Here is a 19,685-nt window from a genome sequence, read left to right as displayed (position 1 = left end):
GACACCCTTAACTGGACTACCAATAGGCAGTAAGGGCCTCATTCCAATTCTGCCACTATAATATGTTGGGTGGGGAAGGCAGAACGAAGAAAGCCAGCTCGCACATTCACAACCTTGGGCTAAAGGAAGGAAGGAAGGGGAGAGGGTACCTCCACAGGAGAGGTGCCCTGTGCCCATTGAGGGAAACCCTCTTTTGTGCCTTCACCCCTGATCTCCTGAACTCAGCCCCCTTAAACCGCATTCCCCTCCCCGCTCCCTAGGGATCCCTCCTGACCTAAAACCCATCCACCTTCTTCCTTCTCTGGACTCCTTGTAGTCCCAGCAGTGGCCACTACTGAACTCTGGCACTGCTGAGACCACTCAGCTGTCAGCCAATCAAATTGGCCATCAGCTCTCAAGGGCGGGACATCCTTTCCCTGAGGGGCAGAAGTCCCACGCTCAACTTATTATGGCTGCCCCCAGATTCATATTGCTGTGGGACAGCCCTTTTTAAAGTCGTTTGGCACAAGGCTGACTTTTCTACCAGAGGACCGAGTAATACTCACCTCTCTGTTTCTCTCCATAGGTGCTGCCTGACCTGTTGTGTACTTCCAGAATTTTCTGTATTCATTTCAGATTTCCAGCATCTTTACTATTTTCATTTTGTCGTTAGAATGTAGTTTCCTTTTACAACTTTCCTAACTGATTTTATACTGGTATCTAAGTACTAGTGTGGAATTATGCCACATTCATATCAAACAGGACATTAAACACTTTCTTAATCTGTCATTATGCTCCGAAATTATGTGATTATTATGACTCATCTTCCAGCAACTGAATTTGATGTTATATAATTACATGTGATTAAATGTAAATATATAAGTAAAATACTCAAAAATCTGAATTATTAATGCACTTCAGTTATTATATGTTCACCACTAAACTGAGCAGTTTGTCCTTAAAACCTGAAGTGGGACTCCTGAATAAATTAATATGAATTTCCAAATAGTGCCAAGAATCTCCACCTAGCTTTAACCCTGCCCCTATAGGTATGTAGTTCCCATGTACAATTGCTAAAGAAAAGATAGCACAGATGCCAAGAATCTTGGGTCCAAACCAAAGCCCCAGCTTGTCCATTCAAATAATCTGTTTGACACATGTTTACCGGTGGCCTATCTCTGTATGAGGGATGTAACTACTCCAGCAGATTTGTGACATGCTGAATAATGTATTTAATCTTCTTCACTGGTTTGGAATTACAAATCGTGAGACATACAAGGTGAAATCCACATTTTCTTGAATAACTTATTAAGTTGGAGTATAAACTTTGTTCTACCCCTAAGTGCTCATTGTAAAATATCTGGCATAATTTGTTTTTGTGTATGGCAATGAATGTACAGTCTGTGCATCTCACTATGCACAATAAAATTAGAACCCTTGCCATTGTACACACACATTTAAACACAGACGTGTCCATCATTGATTAAATAAGGTTGCTAGTGCTGGCATTGAGGGGTAGGATACTTGTTGGATGACGATGCCTTAACAGTTTTTCCAGGCCTGCCTTATAGTTGCCTCTAGCTGCACTATTTCATCACATCTATTATACAAAATAATATGTTGCAAATAACATGGATGCCTTTAAAATGGAAGTAAACATTTCCCCAGTTGTTTGCTTGCTAACATAATATTTAGCTTAATTTTTGGAGTAGATGAAAATCAAACTACAGTTGAATTTAGCCTAAACCTATTTAGAAGATTGTAATGTCACAAGATTACTGTTATTGTGAATTTTATAATGAGTTAAAGTATTTTGCACAATTTAGCATTTTGGGAGTGGAGAAATTAAAACTATAACAATAGTTATCAGTTTGAGTTATTTAAATGTTAATTCAGTGCTTCACAAAAGCATGATGATCTTGAGTCCAATTGTCACGCATTTTACTTTTTGAAACAAAGTTTTCACTGGTAAAATGTGTTTAGTGTTTTGTAAGTACTGCAGAGACTGCAGCATTTAATCTTTTTAAACCACTTGTATGCAGCACTTCCCAGGCAACTTGTCTTGTTGATGAACCAAAGCCAGCAAAGGAGTACAGATACCCGGACAAGCTGCCAGGAGAACTCTATGATGCCGACACACAATGCAAGTGGCAGTTTGGGGAGAAGGCCAAACTCTGCAGGCTAGATTTTAAAAAGGCAAGAAAATGCTCTTGAATTTTAATTGTTTTGTTGGCATTGAGCAGAAGCTTACCTTTTTTCTGTCAGTTACCCACTGGATGATCAAGATTTAGTTTGTAATCCAGAATTAATTGGTAAGGATTATCAGTACCTTGAATGGAAAAAGCTTTCAAAGAAACCTCACAAACCTGAAGTGTTGTTACAGCTCGTTGAATTAAACGTTGTTCCTACAGTCAATCTTTATTTTTTAATGAATTGATTGCTTCCTAATTCACAGAAACTTTTATTAAAAATACTTATTGTGATCCATAATATCAGGTTTCCTTGAGAATATTTACCTACAATGTATGCTGTATTATGTTTAGCTCACACTCCCTGCTTGTTATATTTCTGCCATCGCAATTCCATTGCAACACTTTTACTAATTGACCCAAAATAAAATGGCAGCAAATAAGAATTAAAGAGATAGAGGACGTACAAATAAGAAAAATAGTTAGAAAACTGCTGGGGGATACAACTAAGGATTTATGAAAATAGCCAGTATGACCAGCAAAATCCACAAGCAATCTTGAATGAGGTAGAGAACCTATCAATTAAAAAAATGTGAATCAATTAAATCGTTCAAAATACTTTTTGACCAAAAATTGCCACAGCTTCACAGCATTGACTTCTGAATTTTTTTTAAAAATGAATAAAGTTGTCTTTTGTTGACAGGTACAGGAAAAGCTAAAGAATACCAAGTTGAAAAAACCTAGTTCTTGCCCTCATCACCACCAGTTTTGACAAGGGGACCTAAAACAGGCAGCCCATTTTCAGTGGCTGCTGGGGATACCCGAAAAATGTGTCTGAGATTTTATGAGTGGCCTGAATGCATGTGCAGATTGGGTTCCAGGCTGTCCCAGAGCTAAACTTGTCAATATTGTGGTTATTTTATGTCCAAGAAATGGGTGGAATGCATCCCAATTTCAACCCCCGGAGTCTCTCCATTGCAGAGCTATATGGCACATATGGGCATCCTTTTAGCCGACAGATAACCGACATTTATATTGATCTAGCATTGAGTAAATTGATAAAAACAAAAATAAAAACAAAAAATTGCGGATGCTGGAAATCCAAAACAAAAACAGAATTACCTGGAAAAACTCAGCAGGTCTGGCAGCATCGGCGGAGAAGAACAAAGTTGACGTTTTGAGTCCTCATGACCCTTCAGCAGAACTAAGTAAAAATAGGAGAGGGGTGAAATATAAGCTGGTTTAAGGTTGGGGTGGGGGACCACCTTAAACCAGCTTATATTTCACCCCTCTCCTATTTTTACTTAGTTCTGCTGAAGGGTCATGAGGACTCAAAATGTCAACTTTGTTTTTCTCCATTGAGTAAATTGATTTGTAGATCAGTTAAGAGGCTGGCAACATTTTAGGCTTTGATACATTCTGCCTCATTCAGCTCTGACAACTCTCAGTCAAGTCCTAAAGGTTGAGTGATGCCAATTTACAAGCTGGTGCTTGCAAGAGAAGAGTGAGTGATGGTGCATCTTCACTTGCAGATTCTTCCTCCTCCTCCACTTCTTCTGCCAATGGTCCCTGGACTTCATCAGGATCTGGAAAGAGAGAATAGAGAAAATGGTTAGTACCTAGAGGTGATAGTGTTGCAAAACAGTACTTTCTCAATGGAGCATCAGTAGATTGAGTGAGGAGGATAGTTAAGTGACAAAGGAAATGGATGGTTGCAGAGCCAACATTCTGTAGTACGAATCCTCTTGCCTTGCTCTGTACATATGTTCCTGCTCTCCCTGTCCAGGATATCCATAGAAGCGTTTTTAGCAGCTGGCAGTATTGTGAAATGAAGGAGTACCTCCTCCTGTGCAGGGGTTCTCCCTGGAATTATGTGCTAGTTTGTCCTGCGAAAAGAATGTTGATTGTGTTGGTGCGTGGCACATTGAAGTGAGCTGAAGATCTGTATGTGATCCTATGAAAGCTTTGTGTTATTAAGAAGCATCAGTTATGTGCAAGGGAAGTAATTGCTTAAGGAGGAACTGGTAGAGTATGGAAGCAGCAGTATGAGGAGGGCCGCTGAAGGCCGTTGCAATGATTGGATGGGACGAATGTGAAGTGGGCAGTGCCAATATTTTTGTTGATACTGTCAGAACAAACTGATGCAGGATAGCAGTAATAAATAGGAGCCTTAACTAGATAGTCTATGTCAAGCCATTGATCTCTTTTTACACTCCTTCTGGGTCAGAGGGTATAATCTTCTGGCATATACATACTTCGCTAGCTCAGACAATCCTTCCATTGCTGTTTGACAGGACACCTTTCTCACATCTGGTGGAAACATGATATCCTTCCTTCTTACTTCTCCACTAAAGCTTCTAGGGCATTATTAGAGAATCCGGGTGTTCCTTCAGTCAACAGTTTTTGTCTTGCTGTAAACAAGCAGCCTTCGGTTGTACTCCACAATGAACAATTCATCTCCCTTTAAGAGGTGCCGACCATTAGGAACTGGGAATCAATGTCATATCTGCCCAAAATCTCTCTGCTGTGTGAGAAGTCCACTTGCGAGTCTGAGTCATGCTGATGGTTCATCCATCAAATAATAAAATGAGGCATGAATCTGAAAGTGATTTGTGCCTTGGGGCAACATCATTGGACAAGCAATGCTGTTGGCTCACCCACATCTGTAAGTATCTAACAGCAGATTATCAAATGGTTGTCTTAAATGAAGCCTAATCTGTTGAATTACCAGTCATATCTGAGCAACTAAATGTTTATTAATCAAAGCACATCCATTATCCCCGACTGCTGCAAAAAAATCCATAACGCCACATATTTGTCACCAATCTATTACTTGTTGCCTACCATTTCCTTGTGTATCCTGAGCTTTAACAAATGTAAAAGATGAGTCTGATATGTAGATAAAGGAATATATAATAATTAGGGAAAATTAATTATGGCTTTCATGCACTATTTTATCCCACTGGGAAAATATAATAGAATACTGTGTTATAGAAAAGATTATTCAGTTACCATAAATCAATGACTTTGATAATGGATCACATTTCATGTCACAGCTTCTCTTATTTATTCTGTATTAAAAAGTGAGTGGCCCTAACAGCCAATAATATTCCACCTATTGGGCGTGCTTTGAGGTCATGTTATCTGACTTATTAAGTACAGTAGGGCTCCAATCACATTATGTGACAGCTGTACTGTACCATTCCGAAATCCCCAGATCAACATAGAAAATCGATGTGATTTTTGAACCAGTGGAAATGGTCCATATTCACGCTGTCAAAATCCATTATGACTTAAAGTCCTTTTAAGTCTGCTCTTGGTCTTCTGTGCTCCATTCCGCTGTGTAGGATGTTAGATATAAATCATGCTTATATGAAATGTTCATTCAGCGATGCTAAGCAGTGGTAAGTATATGCAATATTATGGAAAGGACAGAGTAATGGTTGGATAAATGTATTTCAGCCATTTATTACCCATTTTTCTTCCTTAAGTTTGTTTTATCTTGCTTGTACTTGGCATCCCTCAAGCCTTTGTATCAATTGATGTAAACTAATTATTTGTTGTTCTTGCAAAATTGTCTCTATATGGGAATCTTCCTATATACTTGGAAGAGGGCCAAATAACTGATACCAGACTGTTCAGACTGTAAAAGGGGTGCTCTATGATGATCTGCTAGTGCCTGTATACTTGCATTTGCGGACAGAGGTGTAGGTATGTGATTAGTGCAGACCACGCTATTCCAAATTAAGCTGGAACACCAGACCTGAAAGCAACACGAAGATCTGTGAATGCTTCACAAACTGTCCTTCTGGGGTGCTTTCTCAAGATATTTCATGTTTTCAGTGGTACTCATGAAAGAAGGCATGCCATGATGATCAACTGCCATTGTCTCCTAATTGAGTGCACTTGCCAAGGTAATATCAAACAGGAAGTGACTGTGGGGAACTGTCTACAAAAGATCTGGGTCAGCACATAGCCAGGTGCAAAAGATGCCATCTGATCCAAAGACTTCTGCAGTTACCATATAGCATAGGACTGATGTGCATATATAGGTGAGAATTGGTACCTGTAAGAATTGTGCTATGGACTGGTGCAGATAACCAACATTCCTGCAAATCCTAGGCCAGGGTTTTATGCTCCCCCACTGGCAGGATTTTAGGTGGGGGTGGGGGGACCATGAAATTGAAGGGATGAGATTCCCTCCAGGTTCCCGTCTGCCCAGACCACACAGCAAATTTACACAGGGCTGGCAAGGCCTCAGGTGGGAAGCCTGCACTTGCCCCAGTTGAGGCCCTTAAGTGGCCAATTATTAGCCACTTCCGGGCCATTTCCCGCCGGGCCTCAATTTTTAGGCTGGCAGGAGGATTGAGCTGGCGTGGAGGAAGGCCAAAAATCTACAGGGCTACATCTCAGGCGGGAAGTGATGATATGGGGGGGGGCAGAAGTCTCCTTCTTATTGGACGTGCTCCCCCTTTAAGGTTCAGTGCCCTCCAGACCTCTCCCCCCACCTCCTGGCCTCTCCTGCAATTGTCCCATTCATGTACCCCTGGCCCACTGCCCCTGCCCTTTCCTACCCTTCCTGCCCTGGGACCTCTTGCACTTACCTGGGCCTCAACTCCCCAGACTTAGGCTCTGACGTCCCCCTAAAGTTCCCCTTCTGTCCACTGCAGCACTGTTGCTGCATGGACTGGAGAGCTGCCGGCCGATCAGATGGGCTGGCAGCTTTCTAAGGCAGGACTTCCTCCCAAGTGAGGGGCGGAAGTCTCGCCTGCAGCCAATTGATGCTCATTTGAGCATGAAATGGCTGTGGGGCACTCGTGACTCTTCAGATGGTGGGAAGCGAGATCCTGCTATCCCAAAAATTCAGGCCCTGCTGTATCATCAGCTAACCTTCAGCAGCTATCAAGTTAGAGCTACCCTTGTTACTTAACTGCAAACTCGTGCCTGAAAATTGGGTCTATTTCTCTTTTATTTTTGCCTGTCTCTTATTCCCGAGATTTGGCAAAGGCTGATAATAGGTCAAAATGCACCTTTAGACTTTGCAAAGGCTTTCAGGATTTTACCCCTCTATCATTGTGGTACATCACTTTTAATTCCTTTGAGTTTCATTTACATTTCTTCTTTCTCACTGCAGCTGTGCTCCCATAATCCATCCTGCATCTGCAGCTATCCTAATGAGCAGACCTTGGAAATTTGGATGCAAGCATTCTATTCTACCATTTGTTTGTGTCTGCAATCAAGCAAAAGCTATTTGGTCTAAGCTACACAGTAGCAGAAAATCTAGACGGAAGTGTTTATTATTGTCTTGAAGTTAATGTGGGATTTGCAGGGCTATGAGGGAACAGGCAGGGAGTGGGACTAGCTAAATTACTAATACAAAGTGCCAACATGGCCTTGGCTGGCCAAATGGCTTCTTTCTATGCTGCAGCCATTCTATGATCCATGTGTGCATGGATTTTAGAGAGGACTGGAAGCATTTCTGCATAGAAGTGACTGACGGATATAGTGACAAGATAGGAAGCTGGGGTTGATCCAGCAAAGATGGATGGCCTTAATTGGGCCAAATGGTCTTTCCCTGTTCCAAAAAATACTTGTGTTCTTTGGCTATGTTGATACTAAAATACATTTGTTATTCCTTAGCTAAAGGTTTAAAACAATAATTCACTAGCAGTGAATGTTCTCAGAAAACCTTGTAATGGAATTGATTTTCTATCCCTTAGGATATCTGTAAAGCACTATGGTGTCATAGAGTTGGCCGAAGATGTGAAACAAAATTCATGCCAGCTGCTGAGGGCACTGTTTGTGGCCTCAATAGGGTAAGGTAACCCTTTGCTCTTTTCAGTTGATAAATAGCTTCTGAATTGTGCCTTTTAAAATGTGTTTGTTCTTTTACTTATTACATGGTTTACAAGGAAACTGGTAAGTCAATCTTCTTTGAATTTTTATAAGTACACCTTTGTTTTTGGAAATCATGAAGAAATTTTAGATGCAGCAATATGAACACCTTTAGTTATAGCATTCAACCTACGTTTCTGGTCAAATTCAACACGGGGTGACTCGGGGAAATATATTACTACCCATGCAGGTTAATCAGAGTTGGCTGAAACAAACTGTACATTATTTACTGTACAGAAAATTGTTCACCTCTTCAGTTTCCTGCAGTAGTATTAAATGGCCATGAGCTTTTTAAAATTCTTCATGATTTCCAAAAGCAAAATTATTGTTTTAATGAATTTGAAGACAAGCTTGCTATTAACAGTATAATTGAATTTGATTTTTGGGGGAAAAAAAAATTATAAATGCAAAATCATTAAATTATAGGTTTTTATTTCACAGAACATTTCCTCAATGAGTTGAATACATAAAGTGAGTTTTATCTCAATGGCAGTAAATTAGTGTTGGTATGATTAGGCAATTTTTGTTGGTTGAAAATAGTGGGCCTTGCTGGCATTGTGAGCTGGCTGGAGTACATATTGGAACCACACGGATATCAGTAGATGTTGTATGAATATGGCACAAGAGCCAAATATAAGTACAGATAAATTTCATAATACAGATCCTCAGTGGACAGGGAAGAGGATTGGAAAATTTGATCTGGAGAGCATCAGGCCGGATTCTCTGACCTGCTGTAGTATAGGGCTCTACACTTGGAGCAGTGCCTTGCAAAATTTGGTCCAGGGTACCACAAGTGTAATTATGGAGGCCAGGGGAAACCCTGCAGCATATTTCTAGCAAAGGATGCATTCACCTAGGACTTGTTTGTTTTCTCACCTCTATAGGCCTCTACAGAACTGTTGAGGGTAAAAGTCAACTTGGCTTTTATATCCCAATGTATATTGGGTGACAAACAAATAGCCGTCTGTTTTGTGTCTATGTTAAAGTTATTTTTTTATCCCTGTTATTGATGTGCCTGCTTAAAAACGAGAAGTGTGTTTTTTTTGAAAAAAAAGCCTAACTAATTAACTGATGTTAATTTGTTTGAATCCAACTTTTGTTTATGGCTGTCTTTTAAATCTATTTTAGACACCCTTGCATTGTACAATTACGGTCTGATGAAAGGTTTTTAATTAACAGACATAATTTAAAATAAACGTTAAGGTTTCTTTATTAGCAATATATAGCCAGCACACACACACATCTACAGTAACAGGACAGCTGTTCTGTTTGTCACACAGAGAGCATACTTGTTTTTAAAAATATGGACCCTGACCCTGCTAATCCCAGTTTTCTGTGTTTTCACTAACTATTACAATTTTGTGGTAATTACATATTAATTTGGTGGTTGCTGGCGTCACCCTCATGAATCAATGTCAGTGTGCTGTAATTGTCTCTTTGTAGATAATCTAGTTCTGATTTTTCAATATCATGCTTTTGGTCTAAAGCCCTAGGCCAGGATTTTCCGGTTGTCGGGTGAAGACAAGCCGGAGCGGCTGCGAAATGGACAGCCGCCCGCAATTGGCCCCCGACTGCAATTTCATGCTGGCGGGCCAATTAACGGGCAGCCAGTGTGAATCACACGCTGCAGCGCTCAGAGCTGCTGGGGTGGGGGGGGCGAGGGGAAGGTGGGCAAAGCGGAAGTTCGCGTATGCGTGCGGGTGCGTGCAGTTAAAGCCCCCTGACGCACAGGGCTGCCTTTCTGAAATGAAAAGTAAAGAATTTTAAAATGTTAAAAACATGTCTCCTCATGTGACTGTCACATGAGCAGGGACATGTTGGAAATGAGTCTGTACAATTTTTATATTTTTTTATCACTGATCAAAACCTCATCCCACCCATGGAAGAGGTTTCGCAAAAAACCCAAAGACCGCCTGGCTGATTCACCTGCCCGCCAACCATAAGGTTGGCTGGGCAGCAAAAAAAATTATTTTAATTCATTCATTAAGGGCCTTAATAGGCTGTTTAATTGTCAGCGGGCACACTGCTGACTCCCGTGCATACCCTCTGACTGAAGTATCGCGCGAGTGCGCGATGATGTTGGGATACTCACCCAACGTCATTGCGGGTCATTTCATGCTTGGTCGGGTCGGGCGCACACCTGCCCGTTGGGCACAATGTTCTGCCCTTAAAGTTAGAAGAGGTTGAATCTGAGACGAGGCACCTTTAGTGGATATCTCCATTGAGTGGAACACAACCCAAATATATTTAACTGAGAATTTTGTTAAGATTAATCAACCTAGAAATAAATCATTTTTAAAAAGAAAAGAACAGGAGTTGTTAATAATGTATTTTAATATATTTACCAAGATTCTCCTGAGAGACTGTTTAAAAGTGGATGTCATGTTCAAAAACGGTAGGCTGCCAAAACATCAAAGTGGGTGTTGCTGTGCTTGCATTACTTCTAAGAATTCTAGCAAAGAGCAACACGATTATAATTTTTAAGTGACAGGTTAATTGTATGCAAAAGCTGCAATGATTTTTTTTGGCATGAAATGAAAGACAAATGAGCTAAATGGGTGTATAATTAGTAAGCCATCTATGCCAGATTTAAATTTTAAGCACTTTGTAAAGCCAAGTGCTTGTTGGCTGGTTATCAAAATATGACGTGTCTGTAGTCCCAGGTTTACTTGGAGGTATTTTACTCCTACAAATACAGAAGTGTTTTTTATGGTTATAGCACTGCATGAGCAGAAATTTCCTCCAGTTAAAAATTGGGAAGACTGAAGCCATTGTCCAAACTCTGGTCCCTAGCTACTGGCTCCATCCCTCCTCCTGGCAACTGTCTAGGACTAAACCAGACAGTTCACAACTTTTTGTCATATTTGACCCTGAGATGAGCTTCCAACCACTTATTCCTGCCATCACTAAGACCGCCTATTTTCACCTCTAAATTCAACACTGCCTCAGCGTATTTGCTGCTGTGTAACCCTCATTTATGTCTTTGTTTCCTCTAGACTTGTTTATTCCAATGCACACCTGACTGGTCTCCCACATTCTGCCCTCCATATACTTTAGGCCATCCAAAATTTAGCTAACCACGCCCTAACTCCTACCAAGCCCCATTCACCTATTTCCCCCCTCCCCACCCCACAGTGCTTGCTGACCTACATTGGCTCCCAGTCAAGCAATATCTTGATTTTAAAGTTCTCATCCTTGTTTTTAAATACCTCCATTGCCTCATCTCTCCCTAGCCCCGCTTTATACCTCTTTGTGATATCTGCACTCCTCTAATTCTGGCCCCTTGAGCACCCCTGATTTTAATCACCACCACCATTGGTGGCCATGCCTTCAGTTGCCGTGACCCTAGCTCTGGAATTTCCTTCCTGCATCTCCCCTACCTTCCTGTCCTCCTTTCAGACACTTCCGAAAACCCACAACTCTGACCGAACTGTTGGTCATCTGACCTAATATCCCCTTATGTGACTTCATGTCATATTTTGTTTTATAATGGTCCTAGGGATATTTTATTATGTTAAATGTGCTATATAAATATAAGCTCTTGTTATCACTCCATTCAATTTGGTTTTTCTGTATCAGCTCTATAACATATTCTGATATTCAATCAAATAAAAAATTACTACCTACGCCTGCTTCTGCTCCATTCTATTGGTAACATTTTTAGCTCCTGGGCAAGCGCACGCCCGATCCAACCGAGCGTAAAGTGACACGCAATGACGTCGGGCGAGCATCCCGACATCATCGCACACTCACGCAATATTTTGGTCGGCAGGCATGTGCCGGAGTCGGCAGCGAGCCCGCCAACAACTAGAAGGCCTATTAAGGCCATTAAAAAATTAATTTAAAGAAATTTTTCTCTGCCCATCCAAACTTACGGTTGGCAGGCAGGCGAAAAGGCCAAGTGGCCTTTGCACTTTTTTGGAAACCTCATCCATTAATAACATGTCCCTGCTCATGTGACATAGTCACATGAGGGATCATGTTCCATAACATTTATAAAATCTTTCATATTTATTTTGAAATCAGTTCATCTCCCTGAGGCAGCTCCTGATCGCAGGTGGCAGTCAGCTTCCTGACCGCTCCTGTCTGCCCCCACCGAGCCCACATGCCAAGGGCAAAATTCTGCCCCATGTGCTTTTGTTTTAAAGGGCATGTTACACAATGTCAATTTTAGCCATCTACATGCAGTAAAGGTTGGGGTATCTGTTGAATGTCAGTGCTATCAGATTCCTGCTAAACCTTCCAGTTAGCCCTGGAGAGGGCATACGCATGTCCATCTGGAATAGGCAGGGCATTGTGCCATTTTTCAGCTCACAGGCATGCTGAGCACAGCATTCCCAGCAAAGTTGAGTGAAACCTGATGGAAGATAATTGGGGGAAAAAATTTGTTTGCGCCCTGGACAGCCATGCGGGGGCCCAGAGAGTGACTCTTCTATGTGACTAAATAAACCTGAGCAAAACCAAATTTCAGGCACCAGGCTTCATTATCATCGAACCTGCAAGCTATGGACACCTAGTGGGTCTCCCTATGCAGCTTACTGGAGAAGAGACCTCCAAGATTGGGTTGCTGATAGCGGCCTTCAGCTAAGCCCTTAAAAGCGATGAGGCGACAAGGAAAGGTGTGGATGTAGTGACAGGAAGTGGTTGTTGACCAGGAGAGTGAGTGACTGGCAGGATGTGATCAGGAGGGAAGGTGGAGCTGGCAATGGAGTAGGAGACGTAGGAGAAGAGCAACATTTACAATCTGAGGGGAGGTATGAGCAATGGGAAGCAGTGATTTGTGTGGTTTGAGTGTGGATAAGAGCATAAGAAATTGAATGGCTGACTCCTGCTCCAACTCTCTGCCTCATCACTATCATCTTATTTCTCTCAACATCCAAAAACCTATCTCTTGAATATGTTCAATGGCTGAGCATCCACAGCCCTGTGAGCTAGAGAATTCCAAAGATTTGCATGCAACTCTCTTAAGTTCAGTTTCTCCTCATCTCAGTCCTAAATGGCCAACCCCTTATTCTGACACTGTGATCCTGTGTCCTAAATTTCCCAAACAGGGGTAACTTAACTTCCAGCATCTACCCTATCAAGTCCTTTAAGAATTTTAAGTTTTAATGAGATCACAGTCTTCTAAATTCCAGGGAATTTAGGCCTAGTGTATTCAATCTCTCCTTCTCGGGCAATCCCCTTATCCCAGCAATCATCTGAGTGAACATTTGATGCATTGCCTTCAATGGCAAGTGTATCTTTCCTTAGCTAAAGAGACCATAACTATACACAGTACTCTAGGTGTAGCCTCACCAGGGCCCTATACAATTACATTGAGACCGCTTCACTCTTATACTCTACTCCCTTTGTAATAAAGTCTAACAAACATTTACTTTACTAATTACTTGCTGTACCTGCATATTTACTTTGTGATTCATGTACAAGGATACCCAGATCCTTCTGAAAAGCAGCATTGCCCCATCTTTCACCATTTAAAAGATATTCTTTTTTTTTTGTTTTTCCTTGTAAAGTGGATAATTTTGCACTTTCCCATATTATATTCTATCTGTCATGTCCTTGCCCAATCATTTGACTTATCTAGATCCTTTGCAAACCCTTCACAGCTCACTTTCCCACTTAACTTTGCGTCATCAGCAATCTTGGATACATTACACTTGGTTTATGAATATCAGTTCTCTCTTCAGCCAAAGTGATCATGTTATTCTTAACATTTGGTATAAATGATAACCTCTGTGCATTTCGTCATATTTTTCTTGTCTGTATTTTAGAAAGAAAACAACATAGAGCCAGCACAGGCACAATAGGTTGAATTGCCTCTTGTGCTGTGTGATTCTATGAGTGTTACATCAGCCTGTGACATGATATGAAATTTCTACATTGTATTAGCTTGGAAATTTCACAACTTGGCTTTTAACAAAATACTGTGTGAACTGATGCCTATACAGCTGATGTTTGAGACATTGAGGACTATGGTCAGTGTGTAAAGAATCTGTTGAGACCTGAAGGTTTTTCTTTGACCTGTTCTCTTCTTGCAAACTTCAGTAATAAGAAATTAGTAATATGGATGATAATATCTTTGTGTTATTATCTGTTTGGTAGAGAAGAAATAAGTATTAATTCTGGTTTCCATTTTTATTCCAGCCTGAAGTAGGCTTGTGGTTTTCCAACCTTCCACTTGCATTTCCTAAAATACTCATGTTCTATTAGAGTTTCCAAGTGTGGATAAACCGCTTTCTATGGAAACCCAGCATTGTGAAAAGATAATTGATAAGTGTGCTAGCTTCTTAAGAGGAATAAAATTAGGTAAAGGTAAAATATAATGCATAAAGTCAACAACTAAAATATGGGCCGGGATCAAGTGCTGGTGACAGGGGTCGTCACCCCACCCCATTAGTCAGAGCCCCATGTCACTTCCGTGGGGGAGGCCCAATGAAATTTACATGCTCTCAGGCACTTAGCTAGCCAGCGTTGGGCCTTCCATGCAATTAAGCCCTAGCAGAGTGAAAATCTTGCCCCCACGAGCTGCTCACCAATCAGAGGCTGGCAGTTCGCCATGGTCGGCAGTGCCACTAAGAGCAATGGCTTCTCTGGCCCATCCTGAGAATCGCCACTGGATCCCGGGAAACAGGTGAGTGGGGTGGGATTTTTTTCTTAAATTCATTTTGGGATGTGGGCATCGCTGACTAGGCCAGTATCTATTGCCCATCCCTAACTGCCCTTGAGAAGGCGGTGGTGAGCTACCGCCTTGAACCGCTGGGTTTGGGGGGTTGGGTTCAGGAGGGGTGGGGGGCGTGCAGCAGGAGGGTTGGGGATATGGGCAGGGGGTGGATTTCAGTGCCCCCCCACCGGTTTCCTATTCCGGTTACGTCTCTCAATCAGATACTGAATGCCTGAAAGCAAGTTCCCCCCTGCCCAACTCAACCATCACCCACCCCCACCCCAACCCTCCAATTGAGGCCTCAGGCAAACCCAACGGAGTTTGCTGGGCGGCCTTCGGAGGCATGGAAGAGCTGTGTCCCCCCCATCGAATCCCTGAGCCACCACTAAATCCCAGTGAGCTCAGGGTTACTTGCTGTCAAGTGGCTCATTAATGAGCCAAATTGACATCCCGCCATTGGCAGGTTTATTCCTGTGTCGGGCCCTTCCTGCCCACAACTTAATGGGGACAGTTTTCCCGACACCTGAGGCAGAATTTTCCGTTTGACGTGCGGGAGGGGGGGGGAGGGGGCAGGGGGAGGGGGCAGGGGCAGGCCCCGCACATCCGCGCGTTAAATGACGCGCGGTGACGTTGGGCGAGTGTCCCTACGCCACTGCGCGCCATCGCGATATTTCGCTGGGTGGGCGCACGATGAAGTCCGACAAGTTCCCGCCATTAATTGAAGGGCCAGTTAAGGCCCTCCAGTCTTCAATCGACGCCGATTTTTGGGTGCCCGTGCGATCATTGGGTCGGCACACGGGCGCAACAGTGAGGTCGGTAGGAGACTTTTCCATTAACCTCATCCACAGGCGGGATAAGAGGGTTCAGTGGGGTCGTGAATCTGCTTCGTGAAGTATTTATTGGAGAAAGTATTTTAAACTTGCCTGTGTGATCTGCAGTACTTCATAATGCATCCCAGCAGCTTTTTCTGGACTTTTAACCTTCAGGTCAGCACTCTGCAGTGAGGAATCTTTTCCGGGCCTATAGCTTTCAGGAAGCCTTCCCTTAACCTGGGTATGAAATCTGATCTGTCCACTGGAGGCAGCTCCTCTGAGGAGGAAGGGAGGGCTAGAAGGAGAAGGAGGCCACGAGTGCACATTCAGCCTCCAGGGGAGCCACCTTTGGGAGGACAGGCGCAGGCACAAGGGCCGCAGGGCCAAGAGGTAGTCCAAGGCTGAAGGGGCTGCAGAAGACGCCACTGTCCTGCTGCCAAGATATACAGGCGGCGAAGCAGCTACCTCAATGTGTCTGAGGTGCAGTGCCGAAGGAGGCGCCGACTGTCAAGGGAGACAGTCAACTATATCTGTCAGATGATTTGGCCTGAGATCTCCCCTAACTGCGTGGGTGGACACCCCATGCCAGTGGTTCTGAAGGTCACAGCTCCCCTCAACTTCTATGTCTCTGGCTCCTTCCAGGGCTCGGTGGTGATCTTTGCGGTGTCTCCCAATCAGCTGTACACACTTGTGTCCGGCAGGTCACAGACGCTCTGTTCAGGCGTGCATTGACCTTCATCCACTTCTGTTGGGACCAGGCAAGCCAGACACAGTGAGCCAGAGGCTTCACGGCTATTGCTGGCTTTCCCAGCGTCCAGGGTGCAATAGACTGCACACATGTGGCCATCAAGGCGCCAGCAGGTGAGCCCAGTGCCTTTGTCAACAGGAAGGGATTCCACTCCATGAACGTGCAGATAGACAGGATGCTGATTTTACAAGTCTGTGCAAGGAACCCAGGCAGCTCCCACAAGTCTACATCCTCAGACACTCCCAGATGCCGGGGCTCTTCAGTGCTCCAGTCCGGCTTGATGGATGGCTGCTGGATGACAAGGGCTATCCCCTCAGAAGGTGGCTTATGATGCATCTCCACCATCCAAGAACAGAAGCTGAACAGCGGTACAATAGGAGCCACGCCTCCACAAGGGCTGTGGTGGAGAGAACCATCGGTCTTCTCAAGAGGCGCTTCCGATGCCTGGACTGCTCAGGGGGCGCACTCCAGTACCCCCCAGATCGTGTGTGGGTGATAGTGGTTGCATGCTGTGCTCTCCACAATCTTGCGCTGGAAAGGGGTGCCACAGTGGACGACGAAGACGTAGATGCAGTGTCTGTGGCTGCACACGATGAGTCCAGCAGTGAGTCCAAGGATGAACACGCACAGGGAAATGCTGAGGGGGTAGACGCTGACCCCGGCATACTCCAGGGAGGAGGGGACACCCAGGATACCTTCAGCTAGCACACCACAGATGGATCACCAGGGCAAGCCTTGTCTGGCACCTCGATACTTGTCACATAAGTGCAAAATCTGCCAGGTCATCAACAGGAACATAGGGCCTTGTACATAAAGTTGAATGTCCAAAGAAACACCCATGACATTTTTCATAAACATACACATGCAGAAGAAACGAGCCACCCTCAGCCATGGTCACACATCTGGCATTTAATGTGTGATTCAGAAATTCTCACAATTCTTCGACACTAGTGTAAACAATCAAAAATAATTATAAGGACCTAATCTTGGACCAATATAAAAGCACCAGTGAAAAACCCGTGGTTTGCCTAATGTGCCTTATGCTTTCACTTCCTGGTGCTACATCTTGGAGCTGCCCCATCGCTCAGAGTGGTATCTGAGCCAGCCTGCTGACTCTGCTGTCCTCTTGGCCTTGATGACCTTGGTGGTCGTTCTCTGGCCCGTGGAGCCCATGCTGGCCTCGCCTGGGAGGGAGCTGCAAGTACCACATCTGGCATCTCCCCAGTCGTTGCTGCCTCACTGGATGATATGGTCACTGGCATAGGGGCGGAGGAGCTGGTGCCCTCATCTGGAGTGCCCTGAGAGGAGCCTGCAGAGACGACAGACAGCTGCTGCGCCAACGTAAGGTTGCCTAGGACCTCCCTGCTCACCGTGGATGGATGGGCACCAAGTTGGGAAGCTTGATGACCACACCATCACCCACACTGGCAGTAACCAGCTGAGGTCAATGCCGATGTGAGGGCTTGTTGGTCAGAGCGCATCCCCAGGAAGCCCTGGTGGGTCTCCTGGAGTAGGCTGTCCAGGAGAATTGCCACTCTCCATGGAGGACGCATGGCGCTTGGACATATGGCTCATTGCTTCGGCAAGCGTCCACGTAGACTCCTCCACCACGGAAACCAAGTCAAGCATAGCCTCATGCATCACTCCCAGATGCTCCCACACACCTGGCCACATCCCCTGCAGCTGCTGCGTCGCGGATGACTCCAGAGGCACATCATCAGGCACCGACTGAGTATGTGCCTGGTCACTTGCAGTCCTTCGACTGCTGGTGCTAGGGGCACTCTCCATCTCTGCCAGCTCCTCCAGCGACTGTGAAGTGCCCTCACCACTGTGCCTGGGGACAACTAGCCGATGTTGCAATTCCCACCGAGGTGCTCGTATCTGCGCTGGTGCCTGTCTCGTGGAAATGGTGTAACACTGGTGAGACTTCCGGTCCCTCTGATGATGCTGAAAGGAAGAACAAGGACAGTGGATCAGTTAGCGTGCACACACTGACAAACTTCATTCCTGTCCCCCCGGCTCATTCCGTGCTCATCCTTCCAGAACCAATTGACACAAAAGTATTTGGGGTGGAAATAGTGAGGAGGATACCCTTAGACTACAGGAGGATATAGATGCACTAGTCAGATGGACTGATCAGTGGCAAATGGAATTTAATGCGGGTAAGTGTGAGGTGATGCATTTGGGCAGGGCAAGCAAGGCACAGGAATACACGATGAATAGTAGGACCCTGGGAAGTACCGAGGATCAGAGGAATCTTGGTGTGCATGTCCACCGGTCCCTTAAGGTAGCGGCATATGGGATACTTGCCTTTATTAGCCGAGGGGCATAGAATATAAGAGCAGGGAGGTTATGCCGGAACTGTATAAAACGCTGGTTAGGCTATAGCTAGAGTATTGCATGCAGTTCTGGAATCTGCATTATGGGAGGGATGTGATTGCACTAGAGAGAGTGCAGAGGAGATTTACCAGGATGTTGCCTGGGCTGGAGAATTTTAGTTGTGAGGAGAGATTAGATAGAATGGGGTTATTTTCCCTGGAGCAGAGGAGATTGAGGGGGGACATGATTGAGGTGTATAAAGTTATGAGGGGCATAGATAGGGTAGACAGGAAGGAGCCTTTCCTCTTGGTGGAGGGATCAATAACCAGGGGGCATAGATTTAAGGTAAGTGGCAGGAGTTTTAGAGGGGATGTGAGGAAGAATTTTTTCACCCAGAGGGTGGTGGGTATCTGGAACTCACCGCCTGAAAGGGTGGTAGAGGCAGGAACCCTCCTAACATTTAACAAGTATTTGGATGTGCACTTGCGATGCCATGGCACACAAGACTATAGGCCTAGTGCTTGAAAATGGGATTAGAATAGTTAGGTACTTGTTTGACTGGGCCTTTTTCTGTGCTGTAGACCTCTATGACTGTATGACTCTATGACCCAGCAGTGTTGCAACAATAACTAATTTAACAATCATCAGTGCTATGTCTGTTGGGAGGACCTCACTGTTGGCCTTAAATACCTGGCCATGCCACCCCAGCCTCACCGACACCAGTATACCTGGGTGCATGGTGCCTCTCCAGCTCAAGGGCTTCCTGCTCGAACTGGGTTAGTATAGAGAGGTGTGCCTGGCCGCCTTCAGTCCTCACACGCTTGGAGGCGTTATGAGCATTCTTCTCCTGAGAAAGAGAGAAGACCATTCATTAGGGCAAATTGCACATGGACTCTGCCCGAGCATGCCACACTCCAACCAGAGTGGGACATATCAGGCCTCCTCACCCTGCTGCTGCTGATCACACAGACAAAGATGCTAGGCCTGCTCCCCACCCCCATACACATGCTGCGTACATCACATTAGGAGCCACACGGTATTTACTCCCATCGCAAGGAGGTGCAATCACGTGCAGCATAGAG

The 19,685-nt window shown here is 44.4% G+C and overlaps 1 protein-coding gene across 1 annotated transcript in view; it reads left to right on the top strand.

Moving 5' to 3' along the window:
- Positions 1–19,685, top strand: part of adamts16 (ADAM metallopeptidase with thrombospondin type 1 motif, 16) — a 335,654-nt gene that overhangs the window by 129,364 nt on the left and 186,605 nt on the right. Inside the window, exons 10-11 of the mRNA XM_078535725.1 lie at positions 2,022–2,175; positions 7,889–7,984. Coding sequence (XP_078391851.1) covers positions 2,022–2,175; positions 7,889–7,984 — 250 coding nt within the window. The remainder of the gene's footprint in view (positions 1–2,021; positions 2,176–7,888; positions 7,985–19,685) is intronic.

The sequence above is a fragment of the Cetorhinus maximus genome, chromosome 3 (genome assembly GCF_964194155.1).
Source record: "Cetorhinus maximus chromosome 3, sCetMax3.hap1.1, whole genome shotgun sequence".
NCBI classification, from domain to species: Eukaryota; Metazoa; Chordata; class Chondrichthyes; order Lamniformes; family Cetorhinidae; genus Cetorhinus; species Cetorhinus maximus.
Note: the sequence above shows the minus strand (reverse complement) of the source record. Positions and strands in the feature narration are given on the sequence as shown.